This window comes from Corvus moneduloides, chromosome 2, assembly GCF_009650955.1.
Source record: "Corvus moneduloides isolate bCorMon1 chromosome 2, bCorMon1.pri, whole genome shotgun sequence".
NCBI lineage: Eukaryota > Metazoa > Chordata > Aves > Passeriformes > Corvidae > Corvus > Corvus moneduloides.
Window position 1 is genome coordinate 97,260,086 of NC_045477.1, and position 23,899 is coordinate 97,283,984.

Here is a 23,899-nt window from a genome sequence, read left to right on the forward strand (position 1 = left end):
AAATCCTTCACTTCAAGATTTGTAAAAATGCAGCTCTGACAGAAGTCTGGCACCCATCTGGTATCAATGCTGCTTTTCCAGGATATGGCGCTGTGTCCTTTGGATGGATGAACTTGGAATCTAGAGCGTTTCTCTGCCAAGTGTCTTTGAATGGCAAAGGATCACTCACTCACTCATGGGAGAAGCATTTGGGGTGTAGTCTTCTTTAACTTAAAAGGGCTTGTGTGGACACAGTGTCAGCCCAGCTCCATTTGCCAGTTCCTTGGTTTGGAGCAGAGCTCAGCACCTGTAGCGTGCACGGGTGTCCTGGGCCTGGAGACCATCCATGCACATCCCTCTGCTGGAGGAGCAGGAGCAGCCACGTTTGCCAAAGGCTGCTTTCATGTTCTCACCTTGGATTTCAAATGCAGTTGAGCTGAAACAACTGTGTTGCCACCAACACAGACAAGCCTTTTCTCTGTTCTGCCTTCCCATTCCTTTCTTTAAGGATTCTCCCCATCTGAAAGCAGTTGTATGTACACTGTGAAAAGACACCAAAGCTGCATTTTTATGTGATTTACCAAGTAGTTTGGACCTCTGCTCGGTTTTGGTTTTTTTCCTGTTGTGAATAGTTACCCATCTTAACAGAGTTACTGTCTTTTGTCTCTGTTTAAGACATGTAGGTATGATATTTTACAAATAATTGTCTGCTTTGTGGGGGAGTTATCAGTGTGTCTAGCCTACCTCTGCCCAGAAAGCTCACAGAAGCTGGAAGTACCACATGAAAAGGAGACCCTGCATAATTAACAAATTAAATAAAAATGTCTTTGCTGCATGTTCTGTTTTACAGAGTTGAAAAATAGAACTTCTCTGCAATTTTCTCTGGGTTTTTATTATGGCTTTATTCCTAATTTGGGCTGTGTTCCAAGCAGCCGAGTGTGTTGCAACAGAGTGAAGTCCACAGGAGGCAAAAGGGCAGTGCAACTGCCAGCCACATTCAGAAGAAAAAGGATAAATGGAAAACTAAGAATAGCTTTGCCCCTTTTCAGGGAGGAACCTTCCATCTGATGAGGCCCTTACTAGCTCACCACAGTGCCTCAGCAGGTGATTCCTCCTGTCCTTGCTTTGCAAGTTCAAATTCCCACGTGCCTCCAAACCGTGATGCTATGCAGGAATAGAAAACAGGTGTGTGCCGCAGAGGGGTGGATGGACCTGTAACAGAGATGTCAACGTCAGTGCTTCTGCCTGGTGTGTTCTGTAAGCTGCCCTGGCCTTGGTTTTCCATTTTTAGTGTTTGTTTTCAGACACGTGGAACGTGAGGTAACGGGCAGTGCAGGGGTGACTCTAAGATTACCTCTGCGTTACATAAATGCCCTGGTTGTGGGAGATGATGCTTGTTCCCCCTGCCCCACACAGGGCAGCAGGGCTGGCATCCACCACTTGTGGCAAGCCAGCCCGGGGGTAGGCTGGCTGTGCCCCTCTGATGCTTGTCCCTGCATATCCTTTGGTCCCTAAGGCATAATTGTCCTCCTTTCTTTTGTTTTTTGGGGCATTTTTTTGGGGTTTTTCAGTGTAGAGCTTTTGCTTTCTAGCAATGATAACACACACTCAGTGTCCTTTTCAGCTCTTCTGTTAACCAATCCCAATCTTTAAAGCAAGAGTGCACTAACAGAGGCTGCTTTCACCATCTGGGCACTTTATTTCTTCTAATGTAGAATAAGTATGGCAATGCTTCTCTGTGTCCTGAAACTCCATTAAGTACAGAGATATTTCTACACAGGTCAATAACTCAGACTGTGATTAACTTATTGCTTATTAACTTGTTGCTTGGGGTGCTAGGATGGTGCATCCTTTACACTGCTGGCCTTTTCCATCTGGGTAGCAATCAGTATTGCCCTCTGAAAAAATCAAAACAAAGACCTTTCCCCTGGTATCTGTTATCAAAATTATAGTCAAGTCAATCAAAGCTTTCTGTTTATCTACCTACATTTATATTTACATTTCTCTTTCTATCTGTAAAGTAGTAGTAGTTGTTTGTGAGTCTTTAGGATTTTATTAGGCTCACAGGATGCTATTTCAATACATCTTTCAAAATAGTTTCCTTCCAGAGTCCAAGTGTGGACTGACCTCATCTTCAGGAGAAAGTCACTCTTTGCCAGGGACTAAGAGGCATGGAATTGAAGTTGGTGTTTTGCTCAGTGTTTATCTAGGGGTGCAGTGAATTAGCAGAACATTTTTGTACTAGGTGGAACAGAACAAGAAAGCTGCTAACAAAATATCTCTATAGGGCGTAATTAGAAACAGGAGAGGTCATCTGCATTTCACTAGATTTCTTACTCCTTGATCCCTCCTTCTAGTGTGTACAGAGCCTGGAAAACTGCTTTTATAATAGCCTTTACTTCTGACTGGTCCCTGAGAGGGAGGCTGACTTCAGCATATCAGAAATGGGCAGAAGAAAAAATATTAATTTACAAGTTGTTGAATAAATAAGCACCCCTGTGGAGGCATCTGTTTTTCTGGGTGTAGAGTTACTTTGGCTGGGTAGGGCTAAGGATCTCTTGGCTTGCTTTAAGCTGGGTTGCAGAAACGAGGCTTTTGCAGGTCTGCTCTTACAGTTTCATTGAACAAAGCCCCTGCAAAATCCCTGGGTTATGAAATATTTCCTCTCTGTCGGGTCCCAGACAAGAGATGGCATCTGCAGAGCCAGAAAAGGAAGTCCTTGCCTTATAGAGAGAGCTCTTGGTGTGACACAATGGCTGATATAAAGTGTCGGGGGAGCTGAGTTGAAGGCAAAGGAACAAAGGAAGATCAAGATTCGGTGGCTGTCTCAGGCAAAAGGAAAGTGGAAAGTGTCTTGGGGATGGATAAATTTAAGGCTGCGCTTGTTCTGGCTGGAGTAGGGGATGCTCTCGGTTATCGCAATTTCTCCCGAGAAAACAATGCCTTAGGTGCAAAAATCCAGCAGGAGCTGAAGGAAATTGGAGGGCTTGAGAACCTGGTGCTCTCTCCTGACAAGTGGCCAGTAAGTGACAACACGCTCATGCACATGGCTACAGCTGAGGCTGTCATCACAGGTAGGTACGGCGCGAATGGCGAACGCAGTCTGCAGAGGAGCAGAACGGTCGAGCTGCTGCAGTTCTTAGAATAAGCCTGATTGCTGGGGAAGTCATAAGAAAGCATGTCAGAAATGCTGCTTACATGAATGAGAATGTGCATTAGTTTGGCTGTTCCTTTACAATCCTGTGACCATCTCACAAACTGGGGGGTCGTCTTGATTTCTGGAGTGTGGAGGGGCTCTTCCTATATTTTCTCTAGAGATATACAGTTGGTTAAAGCTTAGAGACTAAAATATCACATGTCCAGCATAACAAAAATAATTGCCAAGTAGATTATCTGTATGCTGGAATACATTAGGGAATAATATAGCCACTAGATATCCTTCTGTAAAAGATAAGATCTCTTCTGAGTGCATTTTTTACGTGTTTGTGTCCAGAACTCCAGGCTGGAGTAGAGTTACCTTAGTACCTCTTTCAGGCTAAAAGCACTAGTGCTGTCTCCTCTTTGCTGCCCCTCAGACAAAGGGTTGCATCTGCAAAGCCAGAAAAAAACCTATTTGTTTTATTAGGAGAGCTCCATGTCTTTAGTCCAAAAAGTATCCTAACATTCTGTGTTTATGATGAAATCTGTCAGAATAGTGGAAGTTATTAAGATATGTCTTCTAAAATCACAATGGTTTGAGAGAGAACATTTGTTTTTTCTTAAAGTGGGGGTAGTCTGTTTAAGATAAGACAGTGTTTGTATCGACACCTTACCCATCAAACTAGGGCTGAGACTGGCAAGATCATAGAAAGTACACCAGAAGACAGTGACCTCTCAGCAGTATTTTGCCTCTTCACAATGATTCAATTTTTTTTATATTCCTGATTTTTTAAATCAGGAAATATTATTTAAAAATTTTTTAAATATTCCTGATTTTTCTTAAAACTCATAACACTGCATAACTACCAGTAGCAGAAGCTCACAATGTAGCCAAGTATCCTTCACATCAATGAGATTTCCCTTGTGCTAGTGTTTCACTCCTTTATCTGCCTGCTTCCAATCTGCTCTAAATTTAGTATGTAGAGATCAGTTGAAGAGTGTGTAGGACACTTCATACTTGGCTATTAGCTAACCAATGGTTTAAGGAGTAGCTAATACACTAAAGATAAGGGCAAGATGTCAGCCTATCAAGAAAAAAGATGACTAGTATATTTCTGAATATAGGCTATGATTAAATACGTATCATATGTTTCTTGCTTACTGAACCCTCTAAAACCATAACTTCTGGGTAATCAAGTCAGCTAGACCAACAGTAAAATAATAATTCTTTTCTTAAATATAGCAGCCTGTAAATTGCTCTAAAGAAAAAAGTTTAAGCTATTGTTTCCATTGGCTGTGTTTATCCTACATTCTTATTTCCCTGTGAGCTGATCAGACAAGCATTTTAAAAAGGTGCTTTCATGGGCTGGAGAGGAAACAGCAAGATGGAGTAGGGAATTTTAGTAAGAAATCTTCATTTCACAGCAACATTGGTGAGTGGGATAAAACAAGTCCTTCTCCCTGCTTCCCACAAGGGAAACAAGAACTGCTCCTGCCCACAGCAGTGGCTCCTCCTGCCCACAGCAGTGGCTCCTCCTGCCCACAGGGAATGCGAAAAAGCCCCGTGGCTTGCCCATGGCCCAGCCTAGGTGCCAAATCACCCACGCCAACAGAGTGGAGCAGAGGAAGGGAAACATCTGTGAGGCTGAAGGCGTCTGCCCCCAGCCCTGGGGACCTGCCCTTACTGCTGTGGAAACAGATTTTAAAGAATATATTGGTTGACTGGAACATTACCAGCCAAAAAAAAAAAAAAAAAAAAAAGGAGTGGAAATAAGCAATAAAAATATCTCTGTTTCTCACTGCCCTGCTCCCTACACATCCTGTTTGCCTGGCTGGCTGCCTGCTGGCCACAGCATTCCCCGGATGCTCACCTGCGGGCAATTGCGGGATACTTGTAGGCTGGGACTAAACCTGCCCACGGCTTAAAGTCAGGCAGTCCCGTTGTCATTGTCAGGGCACTGCCCTCGGGGGAGCTCCCAGCCTGAGGCAGCAGCCAAGCATGAGGTGCAGGCTTGTGTTAAAGACAAATGCTGTTCCCACCTGGGGAGGGGATTTTGGCCAGCGCTTTGGCGGCTGCATGGAGAGCATCCCAGGAGGGGCACGGCCACAAGCAACCAGGGCTGTGGGCACTGCTGCAGACTGAGCTGGTGCTCCCCAGATCCACCATGTGCCCTGACTGAAAGGTTGATCTGACAATGAAGGATAGACAAAACATCTGCTTCCAGGAGGAATCTGTTTTATAAGGGAGGAACAAGGACAGCATCATCAAACCCAGGGACACTATCCCTGTAATGACAAAAGCCTTTTCCTCTCTTACTTACACATGGGTTTAAAAAAATAAGAGTTCATTTCTAAAGAAAGAACCTGTCCTATTGATGGCTGAGACAGCAATCTGGCTCCAGGCATGGGAACCGTGGTGGGCTTGAACAGCCTGGAGGTGCTGGACCACAGCAACTCTGGCTCTGGGGACAAGGTTTCTGGAGGAACTGCCAGGCAGTTCCCATCTGGATAAACTGTGACGCCTGACTCCTAAGTCTGGAAAGAACTGGCAGCTTGACAGTGTCTTGCTTCTTTCGGATTACATGTGGGATGGCCAGTATAACTGGTAGGGTACTATTTTATGTGCAAGAAGACGAATGTTTGACCCTTCATCTTCTCTTTTGCCTGCCTCCACAACTGGTACTTCAGAATGTCTCTGGCTTCTGGACTCCAAACTTTCTCTTAAGTTAAACTGTGGATTTCCAGAATTCACCCTCTCTGACAAAATGAAGATATTTTTAGAAGAACTTCTCCTGTTGTGTCTTTCAACCTGTGCAACTAACCAAGTATTAAATGGAGTTTCTCTAACTATGTAGAAAATATGTAAGTGGATAAATCCCTTTGGCCTCTGTTTCCACTGATTACGCAGTTGTAATAGATGCCAGTGGATGGTTTTCCATCCAGGTAAAAGGCAGGACTCTTCAAGACCAACAACAGACAACACCAGCCGAGAGAAGCAGCAATACTGAAGAAACAGTATATGTTTAACAGGGGGAAGGTTCCTCCTCAGACAAGACTGTAGGACTTGGTAAAAATAATCTAAAAACAGATATTGTTAGTGAACTTATTACATTAGAGAAATTTATGTGCTGGAAAGTGCCTTCAGGCAGTAGGGATTTACTACTCTTACTGATTTTTGTAATATTTTTTATAAAAGCTCACTGTTAATGATATTATAAGATATTTGGATCCCTACATGTAAGACCTACAAATTTTTGACAAAATTTATATAAAATACAGATTTTTAAAAGGGGTTGCTAATTTGCTTTTGTATCTAGTCATACATACTTCTAAAGTAATTATATAATGTGGTAATTTAAAAAAAAACCAGCTTTCATTTTTAGATTGGATTCACATCTGTAAAGGCAGGGGCTGAGCTAGGCATACCTGGCTTTACCCAGACCCCATGGCAGCCACACTGTCACCAGACAGTTGAACATCTCTGTAACGACTTCACACCACAGAGCTTAAATACAGGCCCTCAGCAGCTACTGTGGATTAACAGAATGCTTCATCATTCCAGTGAAGGAATTAAACATGGGAAGAAATGGAGGGAAAGATGAGAATTGAGAGTGAAGACCATTCTCCCTCCAGCCGGTTGTCATGTTGTGTAAAAATGTGTCAACAGTGGCACCAGAAATATGACTTGTTATATTGGAAATGGAAACAGGAATATTTCTCAAATGCATAGTGAACTTGCTTACATGTTTTCTGTGGTGTTTTGCCCTTCTGCCTTCACACAATAACCTTCTCTTCCCTCCCCTGAGCAGATTACTGGTGTTTAGAAGACCTGTACCGGGAGCTGGTGAAGCGCTATGTGGATGCTGTTGACAAGCTGTCAGGGAGGCGGCCGGACCCCGCCACCATCGAAGGTTGCAGGGAGTTAAAACCAGACAACCACCTTCTCGCTTGGCACACGCCCTTCAATGAAAAGGGTACGGTACTGCTTTCCTTTTAGAGGCCCTGGCTAGAATAATGCATGCTCTCGGTGTTTGTGGCTGTATGGAAAGTGTTTCCTTTTCCCCCGTGACATCAAAGGCCACTACCCCTGAAACATTTCCATGTTTGCCTGAGGATGACAAGAGATCTGCCAAGAATTCCTTCTGTAGGGCACTGTGTCCTCTTGTAAGTGAACCCCTCCCTTTTTAACATCTATTTAAAGAGGCTTTGTCCTTGGCTCTGTGCCTCAGGGTCCAGATCTTTGTCCTTGAGTTTAATGGTTATTTTAAGAAATATTTTCTGCCATTTTTCATTTAAACGTTTGTAGACTTGGATCTTTTCAGTGATACCAGATCTGAAACAAAATGCCAAGCCTGTAAATTGCTCTAAGCACCAACTTGTTCACTGGAGGGAAAGCAGAGACTTTTATCCATTTGGACCCCCTGCTAGCAACTGTGGTTGTTTTGTTGACAATCCCTAATATTCGTAGCCTGGTTTACCTACACCTGACCCTCTCTTTCCTTCTCTTTATGATCATTTATGTTTACAATGAATAAAATTTCCGCTTCAAGTTAAATAATGCTCATGCAGCTATGTGCATACACATACAGTGCAATTAATCTTGAAAGGCCGTAGAGACACCCCGTTATCAGAGGGAGACCCAGACAGCCATAAAATGGTGTCAGCTCACACCAGCGTTGGCTGTGTTGGTGTGACACTCAGCCACTGCAGAGCACACTGGCTCAACACAACTGCATATTGATGCAACACCATGGCAAAGACCCGGTGGCACAGTGCCATGGCTATTTCTGGGTCTCTGCAGCCAGTTTTCTCTGATGAAAAAAAGCATCTCTCACTTGTCCCCCGCTCCTCACAACAGCTGCTGGGAGTGATAAGGGTTTACTTTTCCCACCCTGCTATCAGCCAGATCTGAGAAAGTGCCCCTTTGGCACTTGTCATGTGTTTTCTGACTGACACTGGATAAAATTTGGTGAAAATAATCATGGGAGATGCTGTTGGCCCCAAGTAGCTCTTAACATTGTTCAACAAGCAGTTGAGTATGGCTGTTCCCTGGTCCAGTGCAGTGTTGGAGCTACATCTCTTCTTTCAGCCTTCCTCCTCCCCAGCTTTCCATGATGGACTATCTGCTTTGGGGACACTCTGGGCTAGAAGAATCTAAAATTAATTCCTGCCTTGAGAGATCTGACAGCTAAAAGCCACCTTCTCCATCTGGTCTGACAAATAAGCATCCTGAACATCTCAAGAAGCCTTTTTTTCACCCTGAGAGCAGAAGAACCAGTGACCTGAATGGAGATGTTCTGTCTACTACGGGACCAAGCACTGCTATAGACCTAATTAACATTTAATTGAATTTGCACAAAATTCTTCTTGAGGCAAAAACATGCTACAGGCATTGAATGCCTGGGATTGAATGCCTAGCAGTCAGGTTATATTTTAGATAGGCTGGAACCGAAAGTCTGATTTGCTGTGGGCATTCTATCTTATCTTGCTTCCAGCAATAGTTCATGTGCCAGCCTTCATGGACTTATCTTAGGTAATTTTGCATTGCTTATGGATGCTTCTCTGCTCAAATTCTTGTGGGTTTAGGCAGCACACTGAATCCCTAAGTCAAACTGCCCAAGGTGTCTCTGCCACCTCATGTCATGCTCGTTGCCACACTCCTTGCAGAGATACCTGGGTTATGTTAGAGGCTGGTGAGATTCCTGTGACCATCAGAAAACCTGCCCAAGATTGTCTAACCCCTTCCATTTTAAGAGCTTGTTTACCATTTACAACATTGATAAGTGCAAGGCTAACGTTCTCTCCATTAAGTGTTTGCCTTTCTTTGTCTGTCAGTATTTGCTTAGAGTTTTGATGCAGATGAGTTTGCTGTTTCTGAGACATGGTAAAAATGTTTTGACCCATTGCTAAAACTTCAAATTGTTCAGAAGAGAATCATTGATGTTGTAGAACTGGAACTAAAATCTGAGTAAGGTGGTACCCCCTGAGCCAGAGATTTGCTTTTGGAGCCGCTGCGGAAGGCCAGTCAAATACCGAGTCAAATAGCTGGGCTCTACCTGTATCGTGCATATATCAGGCTGAGACTGCAGCATCCAAGCAGGTCTTTATTTGCAACTGTGGAAGCAACTTCTGGGCTTCCTAGAAGCACTTGAAAACAGTGCCCTTTTGCTGATGGTATTGTCAGAGGAGCATGAGGGAAACATGTGAGGGAAAATGCAGAAATTGAGGGGAAAATTGAAGAGAGGGTTAAGCTGCAGATGCACAGGAGATAAAGGTTCTGGGCTCTACGTTTTCATGCAGAATTATCTGTAGTCACAAAAGGCACATCCTCTTCAGGGCTTAGCAGCCATTACCCTAATCTTCGTTATTCTACAGGTGTAGAGTGAAGAAAATCACACTGAGGTATGACATACTAAAAAAGAATAATGTAGTGCATGAAGGAAAATGAAAATAACTGGGAAACATGGATAGGTACAGCAAAATTCACTGTCTCCTCCAGGACAGCAACTAGGGGCTTCAAATGAAACCAAGAGGTCATGAGCTCAAAGGAAGCAAAAAAAAGGACTCCTTCATACACCTACATAAGCTGCATAACTATTTTCCAAAGCCAATTTGCAGATGATGCGGTTCATGCTAGTTCAAAAAAGAGCTGGGCAAATTCACCGAGGGGAAATCCTTCATGCGTTTTTAAGCAGAGCAATGAATAGCTAGCTGCCTCCTGGATCAGGGAGACAAACTGTCAGCAGCTTAGTTAGTGCAAAGGGATAGTGCCATTGTACTTCTCTTTTACTCTTTTTTAAGTATCCTCTTCATTTTCAGACATGATAAGTTGGTTTGACCTTTGGTGTGATCATGGAGGACACTCCTTATGTTGTCACATGTGTCACCCATTGCTCAGACTAGTCTCACTGTCCCTTATGTCCTTGGTTCAAATGGTAGACATGAGACATGGGAGTTAACAGCTCCTGAAGCTCTGTCTGGGTTTAATGTTACTCCATGTGATGGAATTTTTTGTTACCAAGTTTACTTTTCTAATACTGCAGAAGGTTTTAATGGAACTTCCCAGACTGTATGAACGCAATAAAGTGGGAAAGAGAACCTCCTCCAAACCAGAAGTCAGATTACTGTAGTACATCTTCCACTTTGGATACAGTGAGAGATGCTATTTAATTAGCAGCTTTGTGCAGTACAATAGCTTTCTCTCTTGGATAACCAGCATGGATTGTGTCCTTTGGAGAAACCAGGTTTGCATAGTGAAGATTCTCATCTGCTACTCTACAGCAGCAGATGGTTTCATGAAGAGTTTGGTCTTGCAAGCAGGAGGAGATATTTTCTCCCAGTTGAGTGGTGCCCTGGAAGACTGGATTTTCTTCCTGGCTCTTCCTTGTGGTTTCTGTGTGATATGTGGGACCGTCAGACAGTTTTATCTGCTCCTGGATAGCTGCTCTCGGTGAGGAGAAGAACTCTTCCTAAGAGGGAAATTCAGATATTGCGCCTGGAAATGCCAGTAGGTAGCTTATGTTAGTTTGGCTCAGGCTTCAGTTTGGCTTGAAGTAGATCTCCCTGCAACTCTCACTACCCTACTTGTTTCACACTCATAATCTTAGGACATCGGAGCTGGAGCCACTTGGGATGAGAGTAAATGGCAAGAGGTGTTCCAAAAGAGCCCCATGTGTTTTGCTCCCACAACAGACAAATCCCAGTGGAGCAGCTGAGGGCCCTTCTGCAGATAAGTGACTGAAAGCCATGACCCTGGCTCCTTGACATCTGCTGCTTCAATTCACTCTGGCCCCTGAGTTGCTCCTACTATGCCATCATACACACTCATGGACATACAGCCTTTCTCCATGCTGCCTGTCTGGGAAAGACAAGGAGATTGGGCTCGTAATGCAGGTTCACACAGGCTAAAATTAGGTAGCATAAATATGCCCCTTATCTTCCAGGAACCAAATAGAGAAATGCTGATTGCTCTCAGCTATTCCCAAGGTCACTGGGAAGTGTGATTGAGCAAAGACAGTGCTGAAAAATGCCAAGTACTTTGAAAAATCAAAGCCTATCCATCTCAGGGTGGTTGCCCGCAATGAGTTAATGCTTTTTTGGGCATTGGCTCACCAGCTGCAAAGAGGAGATAATCACCTCACTGGTGCCTTGTGAAGATAAGCTCATTAAAACTTCTCTGGGATCCTGATATTACTGTGATAAGTACTGCAGAGAAACTCATTAATAAGTTTAACTCCATTCAATGAAGTGCTTAAAAGTTGAACACCTGGGATCATGCACTCAGTGCTGAGGATTAAAAGAAATTCTGAATTAGCTATTCAATAAATAAATTCTCTGCTGCACAGAGGCAGATGTTCCCAAGAACAAGCTCAGTAAGTGTAGGCTGTAGCACAACAAGCACTAATTTGAGGTTGCATGGGAAACTCCAGTTCTGACATTGCCTAACTTTGTAGGATTTGGCTCTGTAGCCTTTACTTTCTTTTGGACACATTATTTTTGTATGTAGCAGAAACTGGGGAGGCTCTCCAGGATGAAACATGCATTAAAATTGAAAGGTGAACTCTGAGGCTCATATAAAGTGTTTTAATTGTGTGCTTACAGCTATAAAATAAGGGCATGGGGAAAATGTATCTGTTTCTCAAAGTTCTGTTTCTAGTGTGGGCACCTGGAGCAAGCAAAACAGAAGTGTCGGCCAAGAATGAGTGAAGATGGGATGAGAGTTTGGATCAAACAAGTGCTGTGAACAAGAGAGCGCACTGCTTTCTGAACCCACTGTGCTCTTCATAGCACTTGATTATATTGGAACATACCTGTAAAACCAGAATGACTATGTAGGAGCAAAATCCCTTGCAAGAAACTTTCAAAACTTGTAACTCATTTTGCACGTTAATTTCCCATTCCCTGAGGAGTTCCCTTCCCACACATGAACTGAATTAATGAAGTGTGCTTGTCTCACATTTTATCAACATACTTGTGTGAGATCAGTCTCCTTTTAAATGCTTGGTGTTATCCTTTCACTTTAGGTTCTGGATTTGGAGCTTCCACAAAAGCCATGTGTTTAGGGATGCGATACTGGAAACCAGAAAGGCTGGAGTCGCTTATTGAAGTGAGCATTGAATGTGGACGAATGACTCATAACCATCCCACAGGTAATGCCCACACTCTGACATCCCTAAGGCAGATTTGCTCTTCTGCAGGGACTAACGTGGCTCCTGTGAACCCCCCTGGTTAAACCACTTCTGCTTTGCAGGCTCCAAGGCCTCAGTTTGAACTTTGCTTGGTTAACACATACATGTGTATGTTACTTATATAGGCTGATATAGCTGCTTGTATATTATGCTGACAGCATCCTCAGGCTGTTTTCTTTCCTAAAATCCCAGTATGTAAACACAACCTGCTTTGTCCAAAGCATGTTCATGTTAGTTGCCCGGGTCAAATTTTAGGATTCATGTCTATCTAGATGACTCACTGTTATCATGCAAATTTATGGTTCAGGGGATAACAGCATTTTTCTCTTGGCAGATTTTGTCATATCCAATCACCGTAGGTAAACGTAGTAAGCCAAAAAAACCTAACTCCACATATTTTAGGATAGAATCTGAAACATTTTCTAAACAAAACCTAGATAAGCAGATTTAATGTTGTTTTTAATATTCAGGCCTGTCATTTTGATAATTTTATGCTATGTAAACATGTATTCATTCTGTCTGTTTTAAACAGCAATAAATAAAACCATAATGAATGGTGACATGTTCAACACGCTCAGTGCTATGAAGCAGTCAGAGAAGCCATCAGGATGGCATAAAGTTAGGGGAAAAGGGTTCAAAACAAAGCAGAAAATTAAGCTGGTATGTAAAGTCTGTGGTGCATTAGCAGCCATAAGACTGTTGGCAGTCTGCGTGCCTCGTGCCAGAAAGGGCTTATGAGACCCAGAAAACGGCAGCAAGGAGGATCCAAGTTGTCAGACACCTTCCATACAACGAGATATACATCCAGAAAGAGTTTTCAGCTGGGAAAGAAACAAGTGGTAGAGCAGGGAGGCAGGAAGGAGAGGGGTGGAAGGGCCACATGCACCTCACTGCCACCCTGAAAGGTATCAGTGAAATGCCAGTTGTGATCCTCATAACTCAAAGACTCAGAAAATCCAACTAGTGTGTCAGTCAGGACTGAAACAAGCAGACAAAGGAAATAGTTCTCCATGTTATACATAGTGAAGCCTCAGACCTCACTGCTACAGACAGCTGCAAAGTCTACAGATATGCCTGGGTTCAAAGGAGACCAGGCAAAGAGACTATCAAGTCAAATCAAACAAGCTGTGTAATTAAAATGGCCACGAAGCTAGCTTAGTTGCTCTGGGGAATGGAGAAGCCAAACCACTTAGGTTGACTGTGTTGCAGAGGCAGACACCCTGGCCAGGGTGTGCTTTCTTCCCCAGTGAGGGGCAGCAGGCTGTGTGAGGGCTGCTGGGAGCAGGGCAACAGCAACAGCCTGGGCAGTGGGCAGGGGGAGACTGCCAGCCCCTGGAAAACCTTCAGGGCACACCCTAGCCTCTGCCACCCTCTGACTGAGTTGTCCCACTGCCCCCTGCTAGCCCTCTGATTCACTCTAAACCCTCTGCTGCCACCCTCATGGTAAATGTGGCACTCAAGGATCTTTGTGTCATCTGGGATAGATGCTGTCTACCTGATTGGGACTCTTCAGATTGGCTCTACACAGGCTTCTATTCTTTATGAAAACATCTACTGGACTCTAGTTGGATGCGCCTTGGGCCTGACCCACTATTGCAGGTCTTGTGGCAGAGGGAATTAGTAATCACCTCATCTGGACTTGTCACCTCCTAAAATAATTTGGTTTTACCTTCAGCAAAACACACAAAGTTCATGATTGCCTCTGTGCAGGAGTGGACGCTTTTGGATCCATGCACTGAGAGAAGCACATGCATCAATACTTTGCTCACCTGGGATTTATTTAAATAACTGACTGGTTTTCTTAAGCTTCTTTTGCACACTGCACCAGGTTAATTTTGTTGCCCTTGACAGAATGCTAAGAACACAAGCAAATACAAGAAATGAACCCTACTGCTTCTGGTGTCATGGAAGTGTTGAGTGCCCATCAACAGTTATAATATTTGTAATATTTACAATGTTGAAATATTTGTAACCAGAGTAGAAGATAAGCGTGTTGTTCTTGGACAATTTCTTCTTTCCTCTAAGGGGACATGGGTTTGTTCCCTTAGAGTCAAATGAGCCAGAAATAGTGTTAGATCTAGCAACCACCACTCTTGGGCTGGATGATGCTGTAAACAAGCTGATACAGCTTGTAATTGAATCACTTTGTACAAGTCAATTATTTCATGTGACTTCAATTAGAAGATTTTCAGTATCACATTGGTGGATGATGTTTATTTTTGACCCCTACCTCAATTTCTATCGCATTACACCACTGAGAACAGAAGCTCCCTTCCATGTAATGTAAGTCGCAAACCAGTGGGAACCACTCATTAGCCAATAATCTCGACGTGCCACAGGTCAGGCTGCAAGCAGGCGGAGATGGGTTGTGTGCATTTGTTAACCTACCTGACAGCCATGAGGCATTCCACTGGTGATTTTACGAGGAACAACAAGGACAACAAGGATGGTACCAGCACAGATGCACACTGGTAATCCTTGTTATTTGTGAATTCCAGGTTTTCTAGGGTCCCTTTGCACAGCTCTCTTTGTGGCATATGCTATACAAGGGAAACCCCTTGCGCAGTGGGGAAGAGAGATGATGAAGGTTGTGCCGATGGCTGAAGAATACTGTAAGAAGACCATTCGTCACATGGCAGGTACCGAGTTTGAATCAAGAGTTTATTTTCTTAAAGCTATGTTTAGCTGAAAAGGCACTGAAGAAATGTCACTCCCTAGTCTTTCCAACTTGCTGCTTTCCCCCTTCTCCTCCCTCAACAGGTTGTCCTCCTGCTTTCTCTGCTCAGAGAAGCAAGCTCTTTACAGGTGGTGCACCTTCTACCACCAGTTAGTTGCCTGGTGTATTAGTGGCAAAAATACAAAGCAAAATAGCAATGACCATGCCCTAAGGCACAGTTTTTATTTTTAGGGAATCTTCAGAGATTGCTGGCGGGGGGGAGGAAGGAAAATATATTTAGCAGGTTATTAGGCAAAGAGACTGCTGAGATACTAATTATTCAGCTGCCTTCCATCAATTAGTGGAGTTCAACATCATCCAAAAGAAAAAACACTGACACTCCTCATCCTGGCAGGAAAATTGCACCTACAGATGCCCCTAACCAAGAGTTAGCTTTTGACCACAACCTCAGATTTGACTTGTTGCTTTTCTGAACAAATATTTAAGATACAACCTGTTGTAGCCTTGTTTTTAAAAAACTGAGTGTCACACAACTACTACTGTAGTAGTAGTGATACTACTACCGTATTATTGCTATGTATGTGGTCTTTGGGGCAAAGGTACTTTAGTCCCCTCTTGCCAGGGAGTGATGTGTTTGTAACGGTGAGACCTGCCATGGACAGATGAGTATCATTACACTGAAACATCAAGGAAAGAGATTAAGGGACAGCTGTTGAGAAAGATTGAATTCAATAGAAATCTTTACTCAAGAGCACCCAGAAATTAAACCTTCCCCCTGAAGAAAAGCTGCTGGTTTAAAATCTGAAAGGAGCACCAGGAAGGCTTTCTGAAAGACCCCGCGTTTTCGTCTGCGCCTCATTGCACACCAGGATTTTTTTAGCAGAGACCCATGAGGAGCAGGTGCAGGATTAATGTGATCGAGCGTCTCTCTGAGTGGCTTTGCAGCAGGTCCCTGTCACTCCACCCGAGCAGGACCCCTCAGCGTGGAGGTATGCGTGCTGGACTCCTGAGGCATGCCCTCCAGCCAGTGCCCGTATTGTTGAGCTTCATCCTATTTTGGTAGTGGGAAAAGCGTCCTGCATTAAAGTTAAGCTCCTTGGCTGCTGAGATGCGCTGCAAAGAAATCCTGCCAAACAGAGTCCTCCAGTTTTAGAAAATCCTATTTTAGCTATATTATCCCCCATGGATAACAAACAGAGAGTTTGTTATCCATGTCACAGAGAGGTCGACTCTACACCCCTCTCTGATATCCAATTGCGATTACTGCCAGATAGTTCCATGGACCTGAATGTGACCACCATCTCGGCTGGGCTCGAGGGGAGGTGCAGAGCCTTGCTAGGGTTAGTGGCATGGGATTCTGATCGTGCTACAGGTCCACCCAATAAAAATCTCCTTCAGCCGCTTGATCCGTCTATTTTGGAACCTGTGGAATAATCACACTTTCTTGCTTGTTTAGGTGCTACATAGAAAACGTTCATTTTTGGGGCAGTTATGCTTTATTGTCACGGGGGAATTAGGAAAAAAGCCACAACCAAACAAAAAACCAACAAAAAAGACAGAAACCTGTCAGGTCACTCACATTCCTAAAAACAATCATAACCAGCTGCTGTAGTGGGTGTTGATAGTTTACATTTGCTCTGCTTACATTTCTTTTCCTCTAGATGCTGTAGATGCATCTAGATGCTCTCCTTGGCCTCAAGGCTGTGAGTGCACTTTCACTGTTTTTCTAAACACCTCCCCTTTTTTAGGGTTCTGGTGAATGGTTTCTTTGAAATGGGGTCAAACTGAGTCATAGACTCAGAAAAAGGTGGACATTTCCGGGTGTCTCAGGCATGTGGTTGAAGGCTCATTGCTGGCTTGGATTTTTACAAAAAAGCCCCTACTTAAAGGTCTTAATTGCCAAAGAGCATCACCACTGTGGCATTTTAGGAAAAGAAGGAAAATCAGATTACATCCTTCAGATGAATGGTTTGGTTGTGTGTGTGCTTCTCAGCCACTTGCAGCACACACCACTGAGCAGCCAAGCAGGAGAGAGACAAGGAAAAAGTGGGAATGTTAAATTTTATTTTACATCCATAGTCCCATCCAAAATTGCTAGTTTGCCTTGGCATACTCAGCCATCTGGGCCACTGTTCTCTAACTCCTTATCCCCCTCAACTTGCCAGGCAGGGTTTCCCTCAGGCCTCAGTTCTGCAGGCAGGTGCATGTGCTTAACAGTTCAGTGTGACTGACTTAGGTGCCTTTTTAAGCCTTTTTGAAAAGGGTGAACCAGAGCATTGGGTTGAAAGCAAACTAAATTTATAAAGTTTATTTACAGGTGGAACATTAAGCATGATTAGAGATCACTTCCCGAAGTGACAGAAAAGAAGGAGAAAGACATATGGTTACTTAAAAAGGCTTATTTCTATAGGCACAGATAGCAGGTGTGTGTTATTTATCCCTTTTGTTACATTTGATATGTATTATAATATATGCAAATGGGAATTTTGGGCTTTCCTATCTGTTTTTTCCTGAATGATCACACAATAAACCCGATGAAAATAGAACAGAAACACTGGAGAACTTATGTGATTAAAAATTGATAACTGAGGTAGGTGGCAATTTGTATTTAGGACATGGAAGCATTTTTAGATATTCTTTAATCACAGTAAAGGAATAAAAACTGACAAAGAATTGATTATTTTCTTTTTGTTGACTCTTATATTTTCCTTGGAGTTCTCTTCAGTAAATTCTTGTAAGATTTCATCTTGATATATCTTAAATGCCATTAAAATAGCACAAAATTCTGAAAGTATTTTTTTCATTGCACCCTCTTTTCAATTAGATGTCCCACTCCATACATACTTAGTATATATGCAGTATATTACTGTAAAATACCTGGGGTTTCGTATCAGTCAACACTGTAATTATCCTTAAAATACGTTAAAGAAGAACTGAAAATATTCTCAAAATGAAATACTACATCACTAATTTCTTTTGCCTTCAGAATATCAGGAGCACTGGTTTTACTTTGAAGCCAAGTGGCAGTTTTATTTGGAGGAGAGAGAAATCAATGAGGAAAATCAGAATCAACCTGTCTTTCCAGCCAACTATGATGCAGAGGAGAGAGAAAAGGTAACTGCAACTTCCAAAACTTCTTGGGATGGCTCTGAACCAAAAGAGATATTTTCAAAGAGACAAACCACTATTTTTCAACTGATTCTGCTGCCAGAGTAGTCAGGAAATTTTTTTTTTTTCTGAAATTTCAAGAAAGAAAAAACAGCTCCCGTCCTTGGCTCAGGTACATGTTAGCTCAAAAAAAAAAAAGCAGTTGCCGCCAGTCCTGGGTTTGCTGCAATGAGAGAAAACAGCGCAGAGAGGCAGACTTAATGGTCTGGTACCCAGAGCAGGTACAGGACATAGGCCATGGCTATCTGAAGGTGGAAAAGGCAAATGTCTTGCCTGGGGCTCTCATTAAAGCCTAAGGAGCTATGGCCAGAGTCCCACAGAAATATCCCCAGGTATTAGAAGCTGGATTTGGTCACATCTAGTGGAGGGTATCCTGGTCCATGGCGGGGGATTGGAACTCAATGGCCTTTATGGTCCCTTCCAACCCAAACCAGTCTATGATTTTTTGGTTCTTCGAGCAGAAGACAGACATGCCAAGTGATTGATTCTCTGCCAGCTTGGGCTGTGCCAAGCTAGTTTTAAGTGTCTTGAGAGATGATGTTTCACCACATTCCATGAGATACTATTTTATAGTGTACATGATCTTTTCTTTGCTGGTTGTATCTTCTTAACTCGAGAGAAATAATGTGTCTTCTTTCCTGGTGTTTACAGCTATCTGATACATGCTGGCACCTCCCAAAGCTCTCCACTTGGCAGCTAAGCAATAAGTATGTGGTTCTTGTCACCTTTTGCCATAAACCAATCCTTTTTTTCCAGACTATTTAAGCATAGTTCTATGCTCAGAAGTCACCTTGTGTATGCTTGGGTGATTATCTGTGCAGTGAAAGGTGCCTATGGAAGTCTGATTGACTGCAGGTAATAAGAAATTGCTCACTCTCAAGAACAGATTCCCTTCCAGATTTATTTTACTAAATCAGTGCCATGAATTTGCTACTAGTTTTATAGTCCTTCTGGTACCACTGGAGTCTTAGCAAAGCTTTAGGAGAGATTAAACCAAAACAGTAATTTCGCATGGTCATTTCAAGAGAGAACTGTATGAATTCCTAATGCAGAAGCAAAATTTACCTTCATTACCCTAGCCCAACTCTTTTGGCCTATTGACTATTTATTTTGATGAACAAGAAAGGAAAAATGGTGCTTGACCCTCAAATCAGCAGGCAGAAATCACAGCCTGGCAGAAGCTGAGATACTTCATCAGTGTGCTAATAGCTATGGAAAGAACAGACAAGGAGAAGGTAACAACTCTGCCTGCCTTTTTCCCAGGAGTACTCTCTCTTTGCCTTTTGTCCAGACTAGCTGTCCCCTTGCGTTTGGGAGTACAGCCACTTGTTTTCCATGTGCAGTTAATAAAGCACCAGTATCTGGCACAACCCTTGCCAACAGGTCACCATACACATGTTCCTGTTTGGCCAGGTACACCTTTCTTCAGGCACAGTGCCAGCTGTATGTGAAAGTGAAGCCCTCAAATGTGGCTTGGACTGATCCAAGCATGTTTCAAAGGCAATTTCACTCCCAAAAACAAATCACCCCTTGAAATGCTTTGCAGCAAAGGCCACATTCTCTATAAGGTGGTATATGTAATTTTTCAGTGATGCGCATTTGGAAGATGTTAGATACACAGTGCATGGGCAGACATTTCTCAACATGTGGGATCAGCCTTGATTCTGCAAACAAAACACTCACCTGGCTCCCTTTCCTGTGATGGACACAATGTGCCACAAAATGAGGGAGGAGCCAAACCAAAGTCATTCAGGACAATTAGACTGTAAGGACCTTGTTTCCTTAAGATGAAATTGCTTAAACCAGCAGTGTGAAAGAACCCAGGAAGCAGGGGGAAAAAAAGAATGGAAAGGGAGTGCTAGCCAGCAGCAGGTGAGCTCCTGAAGGGTGAGGAAGTCAGAGGCAGCTGTAAGTACTGGTGGCAGGGGTTGACAGCAAGGAGGGGATGAGTAAATTACCTCCTGGGCTTGGCAACAGCTCAGTGCCTTCAGCAGGAGAGTGCCTGCTGACACCCATCCAAGTACTAGGTTCTTGCTGGCCCAAGGCAAGCTTGGGCTGGGGCCACAGCACAGCACAGGGCTGCACAAAGGCCCTGGAGCTGAAAGGAGAAGGAAGAAGTTCGGGAAGTGCTGCCTTGGTGCAGCTAAGTCCAGCCAGGTTCAGTCCTAGGACAGCTATCCCCAATGTAAAGCTGTTTCAACAAGGCAAGATGACATCAGATGTGTGCAGAGCATCAGGGATGAGGAGGAATAACCAGAGTGACACTTGAGCCGCCCAGCTGCACACCCAGAATAGCCCCTCTATGCTGAGCCCTCCTGCCTTTGGTAGCATTGCATGTGTGTTCATGCTGCTCCACTAGCATCCAAACTGCAGCAATAAGGCTGGAAATTTGCATGGGGCAGAGGACAGCATAAAGGCATAAATAATCTCCTAAATTGTAAAAAAGAAAAAAAAAAGGAAGCAGCAGAGTGAAGCTGTAGTCTGACTCTGCCTTGTTTGATGTATGTGTAGATAAACCTCAGCCAAGTATGAAATGGCTGAGGTGAAAACGAATAGAGAGAAATGCAAACTCTTCATACACTTTGCAGAAGCCAAGAGCCAGCCAACCAGCAACAATTCAACTTGCCATGATGTAAGGTAAACATCAGGAAATAAAGCTGCCCATTTCTTAATAGGAAGGTATTTTTAAACTATAAATTTATTAGTGTTGAGATAATTTGGGGATTTGGGGCTGGAGGTACCTGCTCTCGAGAAAATACGATTTTCCTTTGCAAACCTCACTGTGGGTTTGGAGTTCTTTCTTCTTCCTTCTCCTGGGGAAGAACTGTGACATTTGCAAATTATTTTCCCTTTTGTTCAACAAGAGCTTTTAGAAGAGGAGAGAAAAGGCTTGGCAAGAAAAAGACAGAGGAAGGGGCTTGAATTAACATAGTCTGAAACTAAGACCCTAAAGAAATTACTGAATCAGAACATTTTCACCCCCTATGAAAACTTTTGAAACATTTGCAAATGTGTGACAAGGGGAGTTGAAAATATTTCCCAGAGGCAGGAAGAGGACTGACAAAGACTTACCAATCTTAATTTTTTATATGGTAAGGAATTTCTAGGACGTGAACTTGAAAGCTATCTTCATCTACTTTTTGGCATTTCTGGCTTGCTTAAACCAGCCTCTTGGCCTGCCAGGAACTGGCTGCATTAAGCTGGAGTGCTGGCTTACACCAGCACCTCGGGCATCACCGGGGCTGCTGGAGCTGCCGCCGTGGCTCGTCCCACGCCACACACAGAGGAGCCGGCAGCGCAGCACAGCCCCTGCCGCCCTTCGCAGCCCAATGAGCCATTCCCACTTGGCAGGGGAGACTCCAGCCCGGCGTGGCCAAGTGCCCCACGCCTGCAGTTCCAGTACCCTGCCCTGACAGTGCTGTCTCTCCCGCAGACGTACAGGCGGTGGAGCTCCGAAGGCCGTGGGGGAAGACGAGGCCACGACGCCCCCATGATCGCGTACGACGCCCTGATGGGCTGCGGCGGGGACTGGACGGAGCTCTGCAACCGCTCCATGTTCCACGGAGGTGAGGGTCCCCTGTGCTTCCCACCCCTGCTCCCTCGCCAGGGCCAGGATAGCGCCTTCCTGGCTGTCAGCTGCCTCTGTTGGCCAATCTGCCATGCTGTCTGTAACATTCTCCCCTCTGGTTTTATCCTCTAAGCCCCATTCTTCTGGCAGCAGCTGCCACACAAGCCATTAATGGCACTTTTCATATGTTGCTCCTCCTACATCTCATGGTTCTGCCCGAGGTTCATGAGGAGTAAGTCCAGCAGGCTGGACTCTCTAAAGGGCTGACAGCTCCTGACAGAACACAAGCACCTTTGGCAAAACAACCTTTTAGCTGCATGTACTGAAACTAAATAAGGGAGAAAAATAATATAGCACCCAAACAAGTGACAGCCAAATAAAATCCAGCACTTAGAGGCACACAATTAAGTACTTCTACAGCTTTGTGAGAGAGAACTTTCTTATTAGCAGACGCATCTTGCTGCGCTTTTGGGAGGGCCAGCGTAGCTGGGGTGGGTAGGACCCCAGCCCTGAATCACCCACTCCCTCCCGATGTGGTGTGGGCCCTTTGCAGGGGCTCTGGGTCTCTCACCTGCCCCAACACAGTGGTGAGAGCTCACAGTCCCCCACTGCAAACCCTGGCAGGCACAAACCCACAGGCACTGCATGCACAGAGCATCAGTGCTCCTCAGCAAGACTGGATGTTTTAGAGCCTGCACAGTGCTGTGCTGCGCTGTGAGGAGGGAAGGGACACTCTCCAGTCCAGGACCTTTGTTGTATAGTAGACACCCCAACAACTATTATTCCCTCCTTTGTTCTTAGCAATGGCTAGCTGCTTGTAAGAGCTGCTGTGCTGGGGTAGATTTTCCCAAAACCAAGTGAGCTCCCAGCCCAGGAGTTCACACCACAGTGGCATCTCCATGTGCTTGCTTTGGCAACACTCTCTTACTTAGGCATCCTCAGCCTTTAGGACTGGCCCAACATGCTCCCACTGCACTCCATCAGTGTGGAATATTCCCTCCTCTGTGCAGCGCAGTTTTTTGGTTGTGTGTGTGAAGGTGACACTAAGAGACCACTGCAACTGTGCTTAAACCTGCAGGGGAAAGCGCGGCTACTGGGTCCATCGCTGGCTGCCTGTTCGGCCTGGTTTACGGCCTGAGCAAGGTGCCCAAGGGCTTGTACCAGGACCTGGAACAAAGGGAGAGGCTCGAGTTCTTGGGCGAGAATCTTTACCGACTATCCATGGAGGAAAAGTAAAGCAGTTTCTGCCATTTTCTCTTTCTATAAAGACTATATCAAACCCTGTAGATATCTGACTGGCATTCATAGAGAAGGAAGTAGCCCTGAGTTAGTCTGAAGAGCTCTATGTACATCGCGTGCAAGTGAACATAGCTGAATTATTAGACTGATTAGATATATGCGATATTTGTGGGGTTTTTACAGATGGAGGGATTTCTAAATATAAGGAGTGCTGCTTAAACCTCAAATGGCAAAAAATAAATAAAACTTCTTTTGACTGATTTCAGTCTAACTTGCTATAATACCACTTCCTAAACAGCTGTTTCCAGTAATTACACATACAAAATTAATTTTCAGAACTAATGCTTTCTTGCAAAACTAATGGTAGTACCCACTTACAGGGATATTCTCTGTATATTTGACAATCCTTTCACCACTGTGTCCCTCCTTGTTCTCAAATCTAATGTGTCTGTGACACTTGTAAACCTAATGTCTCGTGGATTACTTTTAATGAATCACTGATCCCTGTATCAGCACTGTGGTGTAAAGTATTGTTACATTAGAAGCTTCCAGAAAAGGAAAAGCCAACACTAAAAATACCTCCAAGGAACAGCAAAGCATCAGTGTGTCTAAAATTTCTGATCAGTGTGTCTAAAATTTCCGAATTATGTTCTTATTCTTCTTCAGTCTTCAGAACAAAAGTTTCTCTAAAATATAACTGGCTGAAATATTTGTAAATAAATTAATCTTGCACTATTTTCTAAGTATCAGTCTTTATTTTTAGATGGAACAGATTATATGTTGGTGTATCAGTATCAGAATTTTTGGCTGAGGTCTTCAAGCAGTTGTAATAGGTCAACGGTTAGGCTGTGATACGTTTCATAAGTCTGAGCACCACGAAAACCCCAAGAAGAAAAGTTACAACTGCTTTACCTTTTTTCTTTTTTTTTTCCTTCCTTTTAT

At 43.8% G+C, this 23,899-nt stretch overlaps 1 protein-coding gene across 1 annotated transcript; it reads left to right on the forward strand.

The window, feature by feature from the left end:
• The first annotated feature begins 2,532 nt into the window (after nt 1-2,532).
• Nucleotides 2,533-23,694, forward strand: ADPRHL1 (ADP-ribosylhydrolase like 1). The gene is made up of 7 exons (XM_032100499.1): nt 2,533-3,053; nt 6,927-7,091; nt 12,141-12,266; nt 14,804-14,944; nt 17,969-18,096; nt 21,584-21,716; nt 22,797-23,694. The coding sequence occupies exons 1-7, from the start codon at nt 2,840-2,842 to the stop codon at nt 22,952-22,954; spliced, it is 1,065 nt and encodes a 354-aa protein (XP_031956390.1). The 5' UTR covers nt 2,533-2,839; the 3' UTR covers nt 22,955-23,694.
• Nucleotides 23,695-23,899: the final 205 nt, after the last annotated feature.

Coding starts and splice junctions, on each gene's coding strand:
- ADPRHL1 (XM_032100499.1), top strand. CDS start 2,840: ATGGATAAATTTAAGGCTGCGCTTGTTCTGGCTGGAGTAGGGGATGCT. Junction 14,945..17,968: donor GACCATTCGTCACATGGCAG/GTACCGAGTTTG, acceptor TTTTGCCTTCAG/AATATCAGGAGCACTGGTTT. Junction 18,097..21,583: donor ATGCAGAGGAGAGAGAAAAG/GTAACTGCAACT, acceptor TCTCTCCCGCAG/ACGTACAGGCGGTGGAGCTC.